The sequence below is a fragment of the Sardina pilchardus genome, chromosome 14, assembly GCF_963854185.1.
Source record: "Sardina pilchardus chromosome 14, fSarPil1.1, whole genome shotgun sequence".
Taxonomy (NCBI): Eukaryota; Metazoa; Chordata; class Actinopteri; order Clupeiformes; family Clupeidae; genus Sardina; species Sardina pilchardus.
The window spans coordinates 13,646,356-13,665,613 of NC_085007.1; the positions used below are offsets into that span (position 1 = coordinate 13,646,356).

General features: G+C 43.0%; 3 protein-coding genes across 3 annotated transcripts; all 3 read left to right on the forward strand.

The window, feature by feature from the left end:
• The first annotated feature begins 63 nt into the window (after nt 1-63).
• surf2 (surfeit 2) lies at nt 64-4,803 on the forward strand. The gene is made up of 6 exons (XM_062555017.1): nt 64-355; nt 580-731; nt 872-975; nt 1,208-1,405; nt 4,406-4,548; nt 4,695-4,803. Exons 1-6 carry the CDS (start codon nt 281-283, stop codon nt 4,782-4,784), a joined length of 762 nt encoding a protein of 253 aa, XP_062411001.1. The 5' UTR covers nt 64-280; the 3' UTR covers nt 4,785-4,803.
• A 409-nt stretch (nt 4,804-5,212) lies between these two features.
• On the forward strand, nt 5,213-8,338 carry LOC134100573 (uncharacterized). Its single transcript, XM_062553832.1, has 2 exons — nt 5,213-5,307; nt 5,711-8,338. Exon 2 carries the CDS (start codon nt 5,782-5,784, stop codon nt 7,588-7,590), a length of 1,809 nt encoding a protein of 602 aa, XP_062409816.1. The 5' UTR covers nt 5,213-5,307; nt 5,711-5,781; the 3' UTR covers nt 7,591-8,338.
• A 132-nt stretch (nt 8,339-8,470) lies between these two features.
• On the forward strand, nt 8,471-19,061 carry surf4 (surfeit 4). Its single transcript, XM_062553834.1, has 6 exons — nt 8,471-8,647; nt 13,036-13,222; nt 14,605-14,681; nt 14,943-14,986; nt 15,132-15,318; nt 17,299-19,061. Exons 1-6 carry the CDS (start codon nt 8,600-8,602, stop codon nt 17,563-17,565), a joined length of 810 nt encoding a protein of 269 aa, XP_062409818.1. The 5' UTR covers nt 8,471-8,599; the 3' UTR covers nt 17,566-19,061.
• Nucleotides 19,062-19,258: the final 197 nt, after the last annotated feature.

Here is a 19,258-nt window from a genome sequence, read left to right on the forward strand (position 1 = left end):
GTCGTTTATATTGTGTTAAAAATATGTCTCTAACAGCAAACTTTTATTTTGATCACTGCTGAGCGTGACCCGGAACCAGAGTACCCAAAACAGTGTGCCCAGAGCTCGCGTAAAACTTATCTGGTGTGTGGTTTTCGCATAGGTTTTTCGCCGTACGTTGTCACCTCATGCTGGGAAGCTAATTGCATTGACTGCATATATAAGCAAAAGTATGTGAAATGTTCATGTTGTAAAGTTACGTTTTTAAGTATTCCCAACGTTGCCCAACCTGCACGTGATAATGGCGGATCTACCTAAAGACCTCACAGATTTCCTTAAGAATCACCCTTTTCTCCAAGTCGCAGACGCCAACAAGGTTTGCACCTAATTATTTTCCCAGGTTGATACTGTAGAAATGTATTTTCTCTGATAGCACTAAGCCAATACATTGTGTACTCTACGTTATATGTTAACATTAACGTCAGACATGCTGTGTTGTTATACTCGTTGGTTCTGGTTCATAAAACCTTGTCGACCAAGTATGGTGATGCGCACTAAGTTAGTGCACCCAGTTCACTCATTTGTATTTTCATACTTCAGATCAAATGTACCTTGAATGGACACGAGTTTCCCTGCAGCCTGAATGAACTAAAGAACTTCACTAAGGGGAAAAAATACAAGAAATTGAGTGCGGTTGCTGAATTTGATTACAGACAACATGAGCCCCACGTGGTACCAAGTACCAAAGAGCCGTAAGTAAACATTGTGCGGTCCGTGTATATATTTTTTCAGCCTTTTCCTGCTGGGATTGGGACACTTTGCATTGCTGACTTTGTCATGACTGTAATAGTAGAAGTCATTCACAGCATTTTGTACAATATGTATCCCACAGCAATCATCTCTTTTGCAAGCTGACCCTTCGACATATCAATCGCCTTCCTCACCATGTTCTAAGGCATGTCAATGGAAAACGGTTTCAAAAAGCTCTGCAGAAATGTCAGTAGGCTATTTCCCTAACACAACTAAAACACATTGCTTCTCAATGACATTCAAGTTTTCTAAGTCTAAGTAATGCTATCTGCTGTAACCGACAACTAAGCATCTTGATGAAATTTTTTTATGTGTTTATGTGTCAATTAGATTCTCACTTCACTTAAAGTGGATGGTATTTTACTGTTTTAAAGGTGATGTTTGTCTGGACTAAAGTTTGTGTGGCATACCTGTGCAGTTAAGGAGTGCCAGCAGAAGGGTGTGGAATTTGTTCCTGCTCATCTCCAGCAGAAGAGGCGACCCAGAGAGGAAGATGACGGCGATAACAAACGACAGAACAACCATAAGAAAAAAGCGAACGGTGAAGTGTGGGAGCCCAGCTCCAGCGGTGATGATGGCAGCGATTCAGAAGACAGCATGTCAGACCTTTACCCATGTGAGTAGGCTGTGTCTATTCCAAAAAAATCCACATTTCAACACATTTCTAACTTCTAAACCTTTCTCATGTCCATAGCAGTTGACCATTTATTCAGACTTTTAGAAATTGTAGCCTTACTGGTAGGGTATCACATAAAGTGTCTTACTAGTATAGGGCAGCCATGGGCAACCATGGGGCAGTGTGTGCTTCAACTCACTGTTGGTTCACTGTGTGCTGTGTTTGTTCTCTAACTCACGGATGGCATAAATGCAGAGACCAAATTCCTTGTATACGCAAGTATACATGGCCAATAAGCCTGATTTGATTTTATTTAGAGTTCAATGCTGCCGTCTCGCATGGTTCTTTCTATTGAACCACAACTGAAGCAAAAAAGTACAAGATTGTTGGTTATCTTCTGGATTGTAGCAGTAGTTATATTTTTATTGCTTTTATTAATGGAATCTTGGTCAATTCAATTTGACATTTTTTTTCAACAATTTACAGTCAAATTGTTCTCGCTAGAGCACAATTTGAATTGTGTCCACAACATACTCTGGGCACGAGCAATGATGCACATTACGTTTACCCCAACCATCTGGGGTAGCCAATCAAATTGGTGTATCTGATCTGCTAAACTGATGACGACAGCGCTACAGCTTTAGTTTTTGGTCGTCGTGTTATCAAATTGCATGCAGTGAGATTTTAAAACGCATCCTTGGTGCCGCCCCTCGAGTTGGGCCATTTTCATTATTCGTGGCCTTAATCTGAAAGATTCCAGGGTCTCGTTTACTACCAGGCTAATCAAAGGCCGCTTTGATGTCAAATTGAAAACAGATTTCTACAAAAAAGATGTTAATTGATAATACAAATATATATTTTTGCTATCACTTAATTTTGGCTTAAATATTCATCCCCTTTAAAGGGATAGTTCGGGTTTTAAGACACGAAGTTATATGGGTTCCCTGTCAGCAACGTTGTGCATCAGCAATGACTTACCCCCCAACAGCGTCCTGTGAGCCGAGATCCAGCCGGTTTTTGATGCTGAAGAAAGTAGTCCGGCAAGTTTCTGGGGTCACGAAAGTAAAGTGTTTTTCTTCTCAAAACCATACGTGTTCAAAAGAGTGATATATTTGCACCACAAAAACGTTGTCCAGGAAAAATTCAAACCTCGTTATCTATTTTTCTCGATTCCTATCACTGCGCGCTACTGACAGCTGGACAACGTTTTTGTGGTGCAAATATATCACTCTTTTCAACGCATATGGTTTTGAGAAGAAAAACACTTTACTTTCGTGACCCCAGAAACTTGCCGGACTACTTTCTTCTGATCAAAAACCGGCTGGATCTCGGCTCACAGGACGCTGTCGGGGGGTAAGTCAGTGTTGATGCACAACGTTGCTGACAGGGAACCCATATAACTTCGTGTCTTAAGACCCGAACTATCCCTTTAAGTCAGCTTTAATTAGATGCACTTTTGACTGCAATTTGTTTGTTTATGTGTGGAGTCTTAATTTGGCTCTGGATACTGTGGTTTTACTCCCATTTTCTTTCCAAAACTGCTCAACCGTCATATCAGGTATTGTATCAGTTTACACAGGGTGGGTGCAGACAACCCTTCAGCTACAAATCCTGTATTGGATTGAGGTCTTGGGAACACAATAACATTCAAATTGTTGCCATTGTGGCTTTGGGTCATTGTCTTGGAAAGTAAATCTTCTCGCAAGTCACAGTTCTCTCGCAGACTGAATCAGATTGTCCTCCAGAATTTCCATATGTTTTGCTGAATTCATTTTACTCTACCTACACAAGTCTTTGAGGGCCTGTTGTTGGGAAGCATCCCCACAGCATGATGCTGCCATCACTATGCTTCAAATTAGGGATGGTGATATGCAGTGTTTGGTGTCTGCCAAACATAGCACCGAGTCTGATGGCCAAAAAGCTCATTTTGCTCTCATCAGAGCAAAGAACCTTTGTTCATTTGACCTTAGAGTCTCCCACCTCTTTGGAGGAACTGTAGACGAAACGGTTGATCTACCACTCGCCCATAGAGCTTTGACTGGTGAAGCAATAGTTGTTGTATGCAGAGTTTCTCCCATCTCAGCTGCTGATGCTTTTAACTTCAGAGTTGTCAAAGGTGCCTTGGTGGCCTCTCCCATTAGTATTCTTCTTGAAAGGTCACTCAGTTTGAGGGGACTGCCTGCTCTAGGATTTACACATTTGCCATATAACTTACATTCCTTAATGGTGCATTTCTGTGAACTCCAGTGGCTTTTTGCCTTTTATTATTATAGGACAGTGAAGATGTAGACAGGAAACATGTGGGAGAGAGAGATAATAATAATAATAATAAATTACATTTATATAGCGCCTTTCAAGATACTCAAGGTCGCTTAACAAGAGTAGGAGTGGGGAGGGTGGGAGGGGGTGGGGGGCTAAGAGGGGTAGGTCAGAGAGAAGAGGTGTGTTTTCAGGTGCTTTTTGAACATTGACAGGGAGGTGGCAGAACGGATGGGAGATGGTAGGTTGTTCCATAGGGTAGGGGCAGTTACGCAGAAGGCCCTATCACCAAAGGTCTTTAGTTTGGTGCGGGGAATGGTGAGTAGATCCTTGCCTGTGGAGCGCAGGGACCGTGATTGGGAGTAGGGGTGGAGGAGATCAGTAATGTACTTGGGTGCCAGTGAGTGTAGTGATTTGTACGTGAGGAGGAGGATTTTGTATGTGATGTGTGATGGGGTGGGATCAGGACATGACCGCAGGCCGGATTCAAACCCGGGTCCCCGGACCGGTATATGGTACGAGCGCTGTAGCCTGCTGCGCCACAGCGCCCCCAAGACCACATTAAACTGACCAACATTCCATTTAGGGGGAAATATCCAAACAGTTCAGGTGACAGTTCCTTGAACGTAGGATTGTTACTGTTCAATGCATCTACCCTATTAAACAAAGATGCCATAATAAATGTGGTTCTGTGCTCTATGATCAGTTCTGATTGATAAGCCCTTTGTCTTCTATGTACAGCATCCCTCTTCACTGTAAAGGAACCAGAGGCAATGGCAGGTGCTGAGGAAGATGGAGATGATTTTGAAACTGACGAAGAAGACATGGAGGTCTCTGCCACTGAGGAGGAGGAGCAGAAGCAGGCTCCACAGAAACGCAAAAAGGTTGAAATAATACAGCATATGGGACAGATGTTATCTGCTATGATCATCGTGATTCATGCTATGATTCATCATGATCATGTTGTGTTGTATAGTCAGTTAATATTTGATTAACTGTTTTTTGTTTGTTTTGTTTTGTTTTTTAACAGGTGCAGCCTGAAAACTTCCAAAAGAAATTTAAGAACAGCAGGAAGAGGAAAGGGTTTCAGTTCATTGGCAAAGCCAAAAATGGGAAATAAAATGATTGGCTTCTCATCATTGACTGACTGATTTGTTTGTCTGACATCACCGACTGATAAACATTTTTTTTTTTTTCCAACTTATTTATGTGAAGGTAAACCTAACTGGTCTACTCTCTTTTTAAAATAAGAGTAATATATTTTTGTTAGAACATATAAAATATTTGACTATAAAAATAATGAAATAAAATGTTATATAAAATAAGCATTTTCTTACCCATATTCGGAGTGAGTGTACTATTGGCATACATCATGCAGTTAAGTTAGGCCATGTTGTTAGGATGAATAATTCTGAAAACATGAGATGCATCGTGGACTTAGTATGAAAAACACCTTTGTCCAAATGCTTCTTCAATCTTCAGAGGTAGCTCTGCCTGTCGACGGCAAAATTATTTCTAGCTTGTGACACTTCTGACGTTGACCAGAAGGGGGGAGACATTGCAAGTGCAATCGCACATGTCTACTGGAGATCTCGATTTGTCGCGGAGATAAGACCAAAATGTTATCCTGAAACACTACATCGGTGAGATCATGAACCTTCATATTGAACTTTATATTTGTTTGCATTTCGATGAAAAAGTGGTAAATTATTATAATAAGATTACTTGATGGTTCTGTCTTGGTCGGGATGCAACATAAACAAACAAGCTAAAAGAGGGAATCAGACAAAAGCTAATGCCATGCATTTACGTTACTATTAGAGACGAAAATAACGCAACGTAGACAATCTTTGGGCTGGTTTTCAGATGAATTTTAATGCAACGATTTGATATGATTGTAAGACGGCTAACTATATCACAAACAGCTCTAGCAATCGAGCAATACAAGCTAGCATCTCTGCAGGATGTGCAGAATCTGTTGTTGCTGCTGTGCGCGACCCCTATTTCACTGCGTGGTATTAAAGCAAAATCTGTTTGTGTTTTCAGTGTATTTCGGTTCCACAATCGAAGTCAAATCATATTTGTAGCAGTCCACACATCTAAACGACTAAAACAACATGGCAAGCTCATCTCCGCGGTTCACATGGTGCGCCTGTCGGAAGCACAAGATCCCATCTAAGGATTCCCACGAGCAATGTTTGCACTGTCTGGGCATTCAGCATGCGAAAGAGGCCGTGCTGGAGTATGGAAAATGCCCACACTGTGCCAAAATGGACTGGAGCTCCTGCATCAATCGCCTTACAAAGGTGCAGGAAGTGATGCATCGCGAGAGTCAGCAACGGAAGCACGAAGCCGCTCAGGCTGGGACGCAACCCAAACCTGAGACCACAACAGCATCTGTCAGCGACGCCAAACCTGTCCAGGATGCAGTCTGCAGTACTCAGCCTGTCCCTCGGCCTGTGGTGGCCACCCCTGGCCCCACATCGTCCACTATGCCAGTGATGTTCACTATTCTATCTCCTCCGCCAGCACCCGCCGAGTCAGACGCCGGTGTAGTGAAGGGGGCCTTTATGTCCCACGTCGCTATTCAACAGTCAGCGGACTCCACTCCATCTCTGAGTTACCAGACGTCCCACCCACTCTCCACCAGTTCTCACAAGAGGAAACGCCTGTCCAAGTGCCACACGCGCTGCTCGAAGCACTTCGGCAGGAGCCATGGGCATCGGAGGAGGTGCTCCTCATCCTCGTCCTCCTCGCCGTTCTGGAGCTCCTCGGATTCCTCCTGCACTTCTGCCCTGAGGGAGAAGCGGAGGCGCCGAGAGGGCCGGCGGTCTCAGAAGCCGAAGGAGCTGCACGACCGCCTGCTCCAGGTGGTGGAACAGAAGCTAGAGGCGCAGCAGCAGGCCATGCAGATCCAGTGGGCCATGATGGAGAGGCGCCTGGAGGCGCTGGAGAAGAAGGATTCGGAGGCCGCAGCAGCAGCAGCAGTCTCCTCGGCCCCAGCCTGCAGGGCAGTTCATGCCCCCCAACCGTCCACATCCTCTCAGGGCGAAGAACAGAGAGACTGGTCTGGATCCACCAGCGATGCAATGGTGACTGGCTCCATTCCTTTGACCATTGTCAAACAGGAGGAGGAGGCTTCAAAATCAGAGGCAACCACCCAGGCAGAGAGACAGGGTGGATCTTCACGTGCTGAAGATGCCGTTTCCAAGCAAGATATCCTCACCGCCAAAGAACTTCAGAGCCTGGTTGCACGGGCGGCCAAATACCTAGGTGTAACTTTCCCCAAAACATCTCCTAATCTGCCAGATCCAACCATGCCGCCTGAGTTTGAGGAGTTAGTGCAAAGCACGTGGCCCAACCCAGCCAGCTCCAAGCCGTTCCGAGAGGTGTACTCGGAGATGTACAGGCTGAATGAAAGCCAGGCTTTAGCCTATGACCGGATGCCGCAAGTCAACAGGTTCATGTCTGCCATTTTCCAAGCGGTCAAGCCCACAGACAGTATTGAGCAGGGCGTACCCGCTGACCGCTGGCGCCTTACCGAGATGCTGACGGAGGGTACATACCAGACAGCTGGCATGCTTGCCAAAACTGCCAACTACCTGCGTTACTTGTCGGACTATCAGCAGCGACTGCTAGTGGAGATCACAGAAGACCACCCTGCCCAGCGCTTTGTGACTGTCCTCAACGAGCTGAAGCTTATTGGTCAGTTTGCCCACCAGCTCTCCTCTCACCAAGCAGAGTTATCAGGAAGGGCCATGGCTGCATCAGTGGCCATCAGGAGGCAGGTTTGGATGGCCAAGACTAATTACACCGACGCACTGAAGGCCACAGTGGCAGACCTGCCCTTTGTGGTGAGCCAGAGTGTGGGTGTTGGTTCTGGTGGTTCAAGCTCCAGTGACAACCTGTGCAAACAGGAGCATTAAGCTTAATGCTTCTGAGAGGACTTCACATACTTCATTACTGTGTACAGATACTGGCAAATCTGTGGTGTGACTGCTGTCTCTTGTCTTGTGACGTAACTGTGTTCCACTGCCTTTGGAAATGCAAGGATTACAGTAGAATTATCCTGAGATGTAACCATTTAGCACTGACAAACATCTTTGAAGAGAGGCTGTACTCATGTTTTTTTATGGTCACATTTTCATCAGTGTGTTTTAAATGTTCATATTAGATATTGATGATTATTTAATAGTTTATCAGGATATTACAGGATCTCCTTTTTACACATGTGAACCCAATTTGTCCTCATTTTCAAAATCAGGTCTGTAAGTAACTTAGTCAATTAATAGGCAAACACTTGGGTTGAGATGCATTGTTTAAAACAAACAAACAAACAAACAAACAAACAGAAAACAGAACCATTACTTCAGTCCTCAAGCTATTAGGCCTACTAGGCCTTGATCTAAATCCAAAATGGATTTGTAACAGACGTCCATTACGTTCATGGTCTTCTACCTCAGTGTTCCAGTTCTGCATATTACAATTGTACAATTTTTAAACACTATTAAAACATTAATAATAAATGAATTAAAAAAATAATTATGTTGTGCGCTGATATGTTACACGGGCAGTTTATAGTTTATACCAATGACACATCGCCCTTTTGGAGTATGTAATGTGACAGCATCGCAAATGCAGCAATTTCGCGAAATAGGCTAATGGTTGAAAAATAAACTTGTTTGCTTCTGTCCAGTTCAAATGAACACCCCCGTCGACCACTGTAGATGATCAGTATACGTGGCATGAAACAGTCGCAGGAGCTGTGCTGAAGGAATATCGTCGCCACGCGAAGCATTGTGGGGAGGAGGCGGCCTAGTCTAAAGAGACAGGCAGGAACTGGTAGATTGAGTGGTGGAAGAAAACATTCTAAATATTGGTAGAAATCTCGAGCAAAACAGCGCATTTCAGTAGTAAGCCTCGCAATTATCAGACATGGGGCAGGAAGATATGATGAGTACGGCTGAAGACGTGGCGGATCAGGTAACTTGTTTGTCTTTAGCGGCATTTTCACCCAAGTAGACATGTTAGTGGGAACAGACTGCAGTGCATGAATGAGATTGGCTAACGTTAGCTCAGTTGTCCTATCATGCCTGAAGTGTTAGTTAGCCATCATTTGGGGTAGGGTGTTGCAGCTAACGTTAGATGGTTGTGTGCTTGGTTCGAGACAAGTCTCGTTTGAAATTACTGTAACATTAGCCCCTAATTCCATGACATTGCTGTGAGCTAGGATAGCGTACAGATACTCTCGTTAACACTGTTGCTTGTTAGCAAGGATAGCCCTTCGCTAACGCGGATGAATTAAGTGGATATCGCAACAGAATTTCCTCCCATGCAAATCTGTTTTCACAACTTGTTGGGAGATGCATGCAAGACGCTGCTTGTAATGTTAATGTCAGCGATATAGCCTATCGTAGGATGCACATTTGACTTTTGTTAACGTTAAAAAGTGTGTTTCGTTTGAGCAATACCGTTATCTTACAGTTATCTTGATTTGCACTGCAACATAATCGGTATGTGATCAGCTAATGTCAGTCAAGCTTTGAGAGTGCAAACTAACGTTTACTAGCAACGATTTACATTACTTGTCAGTCCGCTAAGAGTTACTGTTACAAAACAAGTTACAAGTTAACGATGTTCTAACGTTAACGTTACTGTACGTTTTGCTATATCCACGAAGTAACGTTAATGTTAGCGTTGAGTCAGTCGTTGACTGTCAGCTGTGGAGTGATCTTAGCCATCCTTTGCTACCCAACTTCTGTAACTAGCTGCTACTACTTTTTAGATCATTTTGGCCGGTGAATTACCCTCTCCCCCAGATAAAGTTAACGTGTGCTGGCTCTCTAGCTAACGTTAACGTTTCAAGTACTGAAGTCGAGTCAACTGAAGTTGACAAGCAAGCTAGGCTACCTAGCCTGCTAATGTAACCCATTTTAACGCACAGTTAACATTAGCCTGTTTCTAATCCCCTTTAAATAACATCTCTTAAACATCAACCACAACGAATAAGTTAGTCAAATGTGTAACATATTAGCATAAACTTATGAATAGCTAATTGAGTGTGGTAAAGAATTAAAGAACAAAACGTTACTTTAGAAAAACTGACCAAAGCCAACATCTTAATCTGAGTTTAGTGGAACAACATTATTAGAAACGTGTAACTAGAACTACACTGACTCACTGCTTTTAACCTGAAAAAAAAGTATTCTGACGTTTCAAATATTAATATTTTGCTGTAACTGTACAAAATAATTGTATTCTCTTATCTACAGAGTTTCTTTCATAAATGGGTGAAATTGCAACTCATTGATTGCACAATATGTGTGGTGTGTGTGTGTGTGTGTGTGTGTGTGTGTGTGTGTGTGTGTGTGTGTGTGTGTGTGTGTGTATGGGAGGAGGGTGATTAGGGGGCACGTATGAACAGAGCTTTTTAGGCTTTGCTTGTTGCTTCTATGAAGTCTGTAAAGCCAGCAAAGTATTGCTTGACTGTGACGAACAGTAGAAGCCTCTTAAAAACTGTTGCAACATTGACACCCCCCAACTACACCAAATGCAGAATACACAATTTCAATTGAGGGAGACTACAGTCGAGGTTAACAACTAGGCATTGTGTTTATGTAAAGACTGGGACCTGCTTGTGGGTCACTGCGGGTGTATGACTTCAAACATCAGTGTGGTGAAAGCTGTAACTCTGGATGTAATTGGAATCCATATGACATTCTCAAGTCTATAAAGGGAAAAGTGTCAAGAACCTCTACAGTTCAAGTTACGTCAGTTCTGTTTTCCTTCTGAGTCTGTATATGTGTCAGTGTTTTTCACACAATATGGCAGTAAATCAGTAGTGGGACACCTATTTCTGCTTTATTTGCTGTCCTGTTTTACTCCACTACAATGTGGAATGAACGCAGTTGGCAAGTCAGTGATTTTTCAGCCGCAGGTTTTCCGATAGTGACATCAGGTACATTCACACCTCGTTTGCACAAAGAGCAGAAGGGTTACATGAATGAAAATGTCACCCAGTTTTAGCTGTGATGCAAGCTTGTTATTTTGGCCAGGCTTCTTGGCCTTAGCTTTACTATATCAGTGTGTGTCTGCCAGATATATTTTCTAATTCATAGTTTGTGCGTACCCAAATACCTCTGATTCTGCTTTTTGCATCATGACTGAAGCAAGACAGATAATTAGTTGTGTTCTGTTTCCCTGGTGGACATGTTTTTTAGACCTTGGAGTGTAGTCCTTCCATATTAAACTAAATCCAGCCACTAGGCTAAGAGCATTTTATTTGCTATTGCCTCAGCTGTGTCAAATCCATTTCATGTCTGCATTAATGACAAAGGAACCATTATCAAAGGAAAAACATCGACTGACCATTGTAAACATGTAAACAGAAAACTCTGTGTCTGCGGTCCTTAAGACGTTTAACGAGAGTTAGATTTGGACAGCTCTGTTTGTCAAAGGGGTTGCTTTGACTGTGCGGAAGGATTTTGAGATATATTTACTACACAGCCAAGGATTTGTTAGTCAAAGGAGTAGCTTTGACTACACTGATTATTAGAAGTATGCTAAGCCCTGCCTAGAGGTCTGCAATTCCTAGCCCATATTAAACGTTGTGTCGGGCTGAGCAATAGAAGCACTTCTTAACTCCTAAGACATGTTCACAGCATGTTTTGGAACACTGAAAGCCAAGCAGACTTAACAGTGGACTGTGTCCCACATTGCCTAACAAGAAGCCGTGGAGTAAGAATTCTGATAGGGGTGCTGATTGGCTGTACGAATTGCAGTCGATGGGCGCATGGGGGGACTTGTTGAGTTGTGATTGGCTGCCTGAGTTTGGCAGTGCTGATGTGGACTGCACAGTGGGCGGAGTCGGAAGTGGAAGGCAGTACTCTTTGTACCAACAAAAAAAATCACAGGAACACATGGTGAAAGCCGATATCGACATAGACTGCATAGCATTATTAGTAGTATTCAAAGTGTATGTTGGTGTATTAGGAAATAGGTCGTTTTATTTTAGTATCATATTACTTTAACAATGATATGGAGACACTAGGAACTTATTTTTATGATGTCAATGTTGGATCATTTTTTATGTATCCATATGTTTCAAAACTGTTTAAGGACATGCCTATTTATATACTTGAGGGTGGATTTCCCAGTAGACACACACACACAAACAAACACAGGCTCAGATAGATAGATAGATAGGCCTAGCCTATATAGGCTACTTATTTTTGCCAGCCATTTGAATTTACATGTGATGTGAAGTGATAATCTCATGATGATGTAAGTTGGTGTTTTTAATAGATGGACTCAAATCTGTGTCATTATTTAGGTCAGGCTTCCAACGCTTCTCTGCTGTTATACTTCCAGTTCTCAAGTGCCAGGTTTCATCCTCTGAACTAGTTTTTTGTGATGACATTTTTTTTATTTGTTTTTAACACCACAACAAACCACAAACTACAGTATGACACAATGTAGGCTACACACAATATCAAGTCCAAAGTCCACGTCTAAAAAGGCGAGTTACAATGAAAAGCCTGACACGCATGACAAATGATAAAAAAAATAGTAATAATAATAATACAATCCACTGAACTAGTTCTAATAAGCTGCTGAGAAAATGTTTCTCATAATTGTAATTGGCTAATGGTGTATTGTTATGTGAGATGTGAAATTACAGTCTACTGAAGGGGAGGAAGTTTTGCATCCGTCAGTGAATTTGCACAAAATACTGAGGTCACTTATCAAGAAGTCATCTCATTTTGGCTCACTCACTCAGGAAGTGTTTTTGACATCCGCACCACGGTCTTCATAGATATATTCTACAGTTGCAGCAGTTTGGAAAATAGGCTAACATGAAACACGACATGCAATACACATGGAAATATGAGGTTGAAACCCAGACCGCATCAGTTCAGGCTGTGTCAATTATGGTGTTTACATGTGCAAACAAAAGGAGGACATGTCCCGATCCCGATCATAAACGGGATACTGAGCTGCATGTAAACACAGTGAGTGATACATTAGGCCTTCTATTGCACCAATGAATGTGATCAAAAATCGGGATAGTGAGGTGCATGTAAATGTGGTCATAGGGTGCCTCTCAACATGCCTCCTCGATCCTCGATGCTCGATCCTCGAGGGGCGTTCCCACTGATCTATAACTAACACTGGATAGACTATCCCATTGTTTCCCCCCCATCATTCTTTATGTAGATCTGTGAGGATCGAGGCCCAAGGAGCGAGGGAGGACGTATAAACGCTGCATGAGAGGCACCTATAGTCTTTTCGCACACATGAGCAATATACGGAAATAGGTTTGACTGGTCTAACCCAGGTTCTGGTTCTGGTTCTGGTTCCTGTCTCCATAGTTCCTGCGGGTGACCAAGCAGTACCTGCCTCACCTGGCTCGCCTGTGCCTCATCAGCACTTTCCTGGAGGACGGCATCCGCATGTGGTTCCAGTGGAATGAGCAGAGGGACTACATCGAGGCCACGTGGGGCTGCGGCTACTTCCTGGCCACCTGCTTCGTGCTCATTAACCTCTTAGGACAGCTGGGTGAGAATGGACTTCTCCGTGACACAAACACAGGGGTCTGGCAGGCCCCCGTGATGCATCTGGATCTGGCACACATCGTTGATGCCTGCTCTTAGTCCTCTGCATGGGGGGTGGGGGGTGTAGGAGGCGGTGTAGGAGGCGGTGTAGAGATTGGGATAAAGCATAGAATGGAGGGTGTAGTTCCCAGTAGCACTCTCTTGTGTCATACTTGAAAGGGGAACAAAATAATCCCACAGGGAATTCAGTGAATTCATTTCTTTTTGGGGGCGGTGGTAGCACAGTGGTTAAGGAGTCGGGCTGTCATGCAGTAGCCTGTAAAGTTGTGGGTTCACTTTCTGGCTTCCTTCATTGTTACCTTGTGCAGAGTTCTGGGGAGAATGACCAGTTCAGTTACTAAAATGGCTATTCATTAATTATGCACAGAAAAATTGTAGCGCAAATAGGGCAATACTACCCTAAGAAAGCAAAGAACTTTGAATCTGACAAAGCACAAAACTTTGAACTTGCAGGTTGTTTTAGACTGTCTTGACTCTTGAATAAGAACATGGTAGCCACACACTTGATCTAACATGTCTATAGCTGTGGCCTGTCTAACATTTCTATATCTGTGGCCTATCTAACATTTCTGTAGCTGTGTTTTTTGTGGCCTCTCCCTGGTGTTCATTATATGAATTCTGTTGAGATAATAGACATATTCTGAATCTCTGTTGAGATCAGAGGAACTGTTTTTGAGCGTGCAGAGACTTGAAATGTTTACCCTCAAAACCAAACTGTTCATAGTTGGTCTTTGCTCATAACCTCAGATATGACACAACATTGCAACAGTTTCTACACGTTACTCCACAATAATGCCACATAGCCAAAAAATAAAAAAAAAAATTCCCCCCACACTTATTCATTATGAAGATTGATGCTGACTCTAAGGTACTTCATAAAGCCCGCAGGCTTGAGTTCAAGAGTGTGAACATTTCAGTATCTCCCACTATATGAGTTCTTTTTAATTGAAAGACTTCAGCCGAACTCAATAGAACACAATAGCTATGATCAAAATGCTCACTCACTCACTCACTCACTCACTGACTATATAGAGCTTGCTATATGGCTGAATCACTACATAATGCCTTATATAGTGAATGAGAACAGCTAATTTTATTTTGTCCGCTGCTATATTAGCATAAATCCTTCAGTTTTGCAGCTGTGTCTCCAGCTTTGCAAACAGGGTCTGCAGCAGCATCAGTTTTGTGGAGTAGGTCTAACAAGGCCAGAGGTTATGTTGGTTATCGTCATCACTAATCTATTTTTTTTATGCAAGCCAACTGAGGCATAGTTTAACTCCCTCTCTCTCTCTCTCCTTTCTCTTTCTCTCTTTTTCTTTATCACAGGTGGTTGTGTCCTTATCCTCAGTAGAAATTTTGTACAGTATGCTTGCTTTGGCTTATTTGGCATCATCGCACTACAGGTGAGGGGGAGCTCTGTTTCTTAATGTCTGATTTATTAAGTTGGGTTGAGTCAATTTAGGAAAATTCAGCAACTATAGTTTGTAATATTATACATTTTACAAGTAGCTCTCCTTTGACAAAAACATATTTGACATAAATGTTGAAACATCTATATATACAACATGTATATTTGTGTATATTGGCTAATTTAGTTCCCAATCAAAATACAAGTATTTACCACTATTTCTATCAAAATTAATTCATGTATTTTTCTCTTTTAGACTGTTGCCTACAGCATCTTATGGGACTTGAAGTTTTTGATGAGGTATGCCCTCATGCATCTTTGCTTCTGCAAGTCTGATGGGATTCTGGACCAACTTAGTTCCTCTTGTTGATGGCAGTGCTGTTGTTTAAATGTATTTATGTTTGTTTGTTTGTTTGTTTGCTAATATTTTTCTGGCTCTCCGCAGGAACCTGGCCCTGGGTGGAGGGTTGCTGCTGCTATTGGCCGAGTCGCGGTCGGAGGGGAAGAGCATGTTCGCCGGCGTGCCCTCCATGGGCGAGAGCTCCCCCAAGCAGTACATGCAGCTGGGCGGCCGCGTGCTCCTCGTGCTCATGTTCATGACCCTGCTGCATTTTGACTCCAGCTTCTTCTCGGTGAGCCACCACAACGTTTTATTTTTAGAATATTTTTAATGGTATATATTCTTCTTTCTTTTTGTTAGAGAGACAGAGACAGAGACAGAGACAGAGACAGAGACAGAGACAGAGACAGAGACAGAGACAGAGACAGAGACAGAGACAGAGACAGAGACAGAGACAGAGACAGAGACAGAGACAGAGACAGAGACAGAGACGTTCCTTTGGACACTGGGATCGTTGTATATTTTGTGAGACACTGACGCTACTGCTACGTTAAGGCTCTGCTACAACCTTTGGAACTTTTGAGTGTAAAAGTTCAAATGTTTCCCATTCAAGGTCCTCTGAGTGTGCCATTTTGGTAGACAATCACAACAATCGCACAACCATCAGTTACTGCAGACAAAGTCACCTGTTTCACCTGTTGCCACTAGAGGGCATGAGTGTGTAAGGAGCTGACTCCATAGAAAAGAAGAGATAAAGGCCACATACACATAACTGTTTGATTTTTAAATGATAGTCATTCCTCTGTCCTGCATGCCTAATTGTGTGTAATTCTACTGCTTAAACTTTCACAAAGACATTAGTTGATGTTGCAGAAATGGCCTACTGTTATGCAGCTAATATAGGCTACAGTGTAGTGAAGAGTGGAAATTCTGGTATAGCCCAGCGGTTCCCAAACGTTTTCCCGGCGTACCACCACCTTGTCCTTCTTTATGCTTCTCTCATCTTCTCAAAGGAACTCTGAATCTCATTCATAGTGACCACTGGGTCCCTTATTACCAGTCTGAGTAATCCAGGACAAAGGCCCTTGGTCAGACTGGCTGAGCGGCCAGATCTAGGAAGACTGTTTGTTGTTCCAAGCTTTTCCTTTTGAGAATGATGAAGACTACCGTGCTCTTGGGCACTCTCAGTGCTGCAGAAATGTTTAGTTTCCTTCCCCAGATCTGTGTCTTCACGCAACCCTGTCTAGCAGGTGTATGGACAATTGTCTCGACCTTGTGGCTTGGTTTTCATTCTAGCATACACCGTCAACTGTGAGACCCTATAATGGCCAATGAATTAATTTAGGCACAAGTGGACTCTAATCAAGTTGTACAAGCTCCTCAGGGACCACTGATAGAAGTACCTGTAATTTCTCGACTATTAGCCGCAGTTTATACATTGATTTTGCAAAATTTCTTCAGCTATGAGGTTAATACAGGAGGGCAGTAAATATGGTGTTAATATGGTTTTGTTTCTTTTAACTTGCATAAAACACTGTCCTGCTGCTTATACACAATGCGGCTTAAATGCAGGAAATTACTGTAGGATGGACCAGAGCTCAATTTCAAGTGTCATAACGAAGGGTGTGAATACTTATGTAAATGGCATATTTCAGTCTTTTTTTTTTTTTTTTTTTACAAATTTACAAAACACTCCAACCATCTGATTTTTAGTGGAGTGTTGGAGTATTGCATGTAGATTGATGAGAAAAAAAATTAATTCAATCCATTGTTAGATGAGTCTGAAACATAACGAAATGTGGAAAACTTGACTCGGCTTGTGTACCTCCACCATCCGACACATAAAAAACGTAACGCATTCTATTGACGCATTCCAGGCATCATGTTTAATTAGCAAATTTGTAGTTTCTTATGTCTCATTCCATCAAACTACAGATCGTCTTCCGATCTGGTAAACATACATAGTGCGGTTATAGCCGATAGAGGGACGCGAAGCGAATGCAGAAGTGCCGTTCACCCTGTTTCGAATTGATGATGAACCACTGAAATGATTTGGAAACATTATTTTAAGGCACATAAAACTCTGTAGTGTTGCTTTAAATATCGCTTTGTAACCGGACCCTTCCACCACTGATGCACATGTAATGATCATTTCTATGGCGTTCAGGTTTATTTGAATTTGATCTGTTGCCATGTTTCACAAAATGCATTTCACCTTAACTACTGTAGTTCTCCTCAACATCTTCTCTCTTTTTTTGTTCCTGGCTTGCAGATTCTGCAGAACATGGTGGGCACGGCCCTCATCATCCTGGTGGCCATTGGCTTCAAAACCAAGCTGGCCGCTCTCACCCTGGTGGTGTGGCTGCTGGCCATCAACGTCTACTTCAACGCCTTCTGGACGGTGCCTGCCTACAAGCCCATGCACGACTTCCTCAAGTACGACTTTTTCCAGACCACGTCGGTCATCGGCGGCCTGCTGCTGGTGGTGGCTCTGGGGCCTGGAGGGGTGTCCATGGACGAGAAGAAGAAAGAGTGGTGAAAAGGCACTGTGAACCACCTCCACCCAACACCACCACCACCACCACCATCATCAACAACAACAACGCCACCCTCCACCTCCCCACACAACCGCTCCGGAGAGACACACATACAGTACACACACACACACACACACACACACACACACACACACACACACACACACACACACACACACACACACACACACACAGACAGATCCCAGGATCCTGTTCTCCTTTGCTCTGCTGTGTCCAGGTCCGTGCACTTGAGTTGCCAGCCACCGTGTTGCACACTCAAAACTTTTGGTTACAGCATCGGTTCGGTTAACCCATCCCCCTGCACACGTCAACTTCGGTTAACCCGCCCCCGGCACACATCAACCACCTCTCTCTCTTTTTCTTTTTTCTTTTTTTTAAAAAAATAATATAGACATACGTTCAGCCAGATGAAACACTGGCATTTTTATACACGGTTACTTCCTTGCCCACCTCGTCACCATGGCCGACAACTTAAACAAGACCACTGCAGTCAGATCCTTTTGCGTTGTGGGTGGTGTTGCAATGATCACGTCTTTTGTTGTTGTTGTTGTTGCTGTTGTTGTTGTTGTTGGTTTTTTTTTGCCTTCTGTTGAATCTGTGAATTTCTCTGGCACTAAATGAGTTCCCCCCAATTGCCCTGATAGTGGATGGTGGCTTTTAATAACACAAGGGGGAAATGGGACATTGATACATGGTGGTACATGTTCATGGCATAACTTAAATACATTTCGTTAAGGGGAAGTAGGGGAAGAATTGGTGAGCAGTCTTTATTGGTTGGTTGTCGGTTTTTGTCGACTTACGACGAGAAGTGCACAGCTCTGTTTTGAAGCGCACAGCTCTGTATTTAAACTGAAGACAAGTTTGTCTCGAGGTTGCTCACCATAACTGTTCTGAGACTCTGTGCTCAAGTTTGTTTCATGTTTGTCACGTTTTCTCCATCTCTCTCTCTGTCTCTCTCTCTCTCTCTCTCTCTCCCTCCTCTACCCCAACCTTCACGTGAGCCCATTGATTACCTGTATCCTAATGTTTGGCCGTAATCCATGTCCACTGAATGACAGTCAATGCGTTTGAAGTTAGGGGTCTTTCAGTGAAACACTGCAACGAGTTAGAGTAAAGCAGACTTGATGCTTACCGTCTGATCTTTTTTTTTTTTTTTAATCAGAACTCACTTTTGGACTATTTGTACTGTGTATTTTTGGTAAGCACCCTCGCCTAGACATCAGATCAAGGTAGGAAATGGGAGTTTGCAGTTGCAAAAACAAAATGCCATATTTTATGAAACTGAAAATGCAGCGGCAAGCCAAACTGGGCAGATCACCCGTTCAAGCCCGGTTTGGTGTCATGCTCAGTGTTTTTGCTGTTTAAGAAGATAAAATGTACTCATTATATTGATTTTCAGAAATTTATATTGTATTTTTGATTTTCTTTTTTGTGAGATCATGGAGGAGAATTAAAAAAAAGGCAAAAGGAAAACCCATCTAAATGCATCGTCATTCTTCTGTTCTTGATAAACGTGGCCAGTTCATGAAAGAGGTTTTGTTTCACCAAGGTCTCTGTGGGTGCTTTTTCACCTGCAGTCTTTAGTCTCTTTGTATTGAAGCATAGTGTGTTTGGCCACTTGTTCAGTTTGTCAGTGTAGGTCAGAAAGCAGTAATCAGGTCCACACTCGGGATC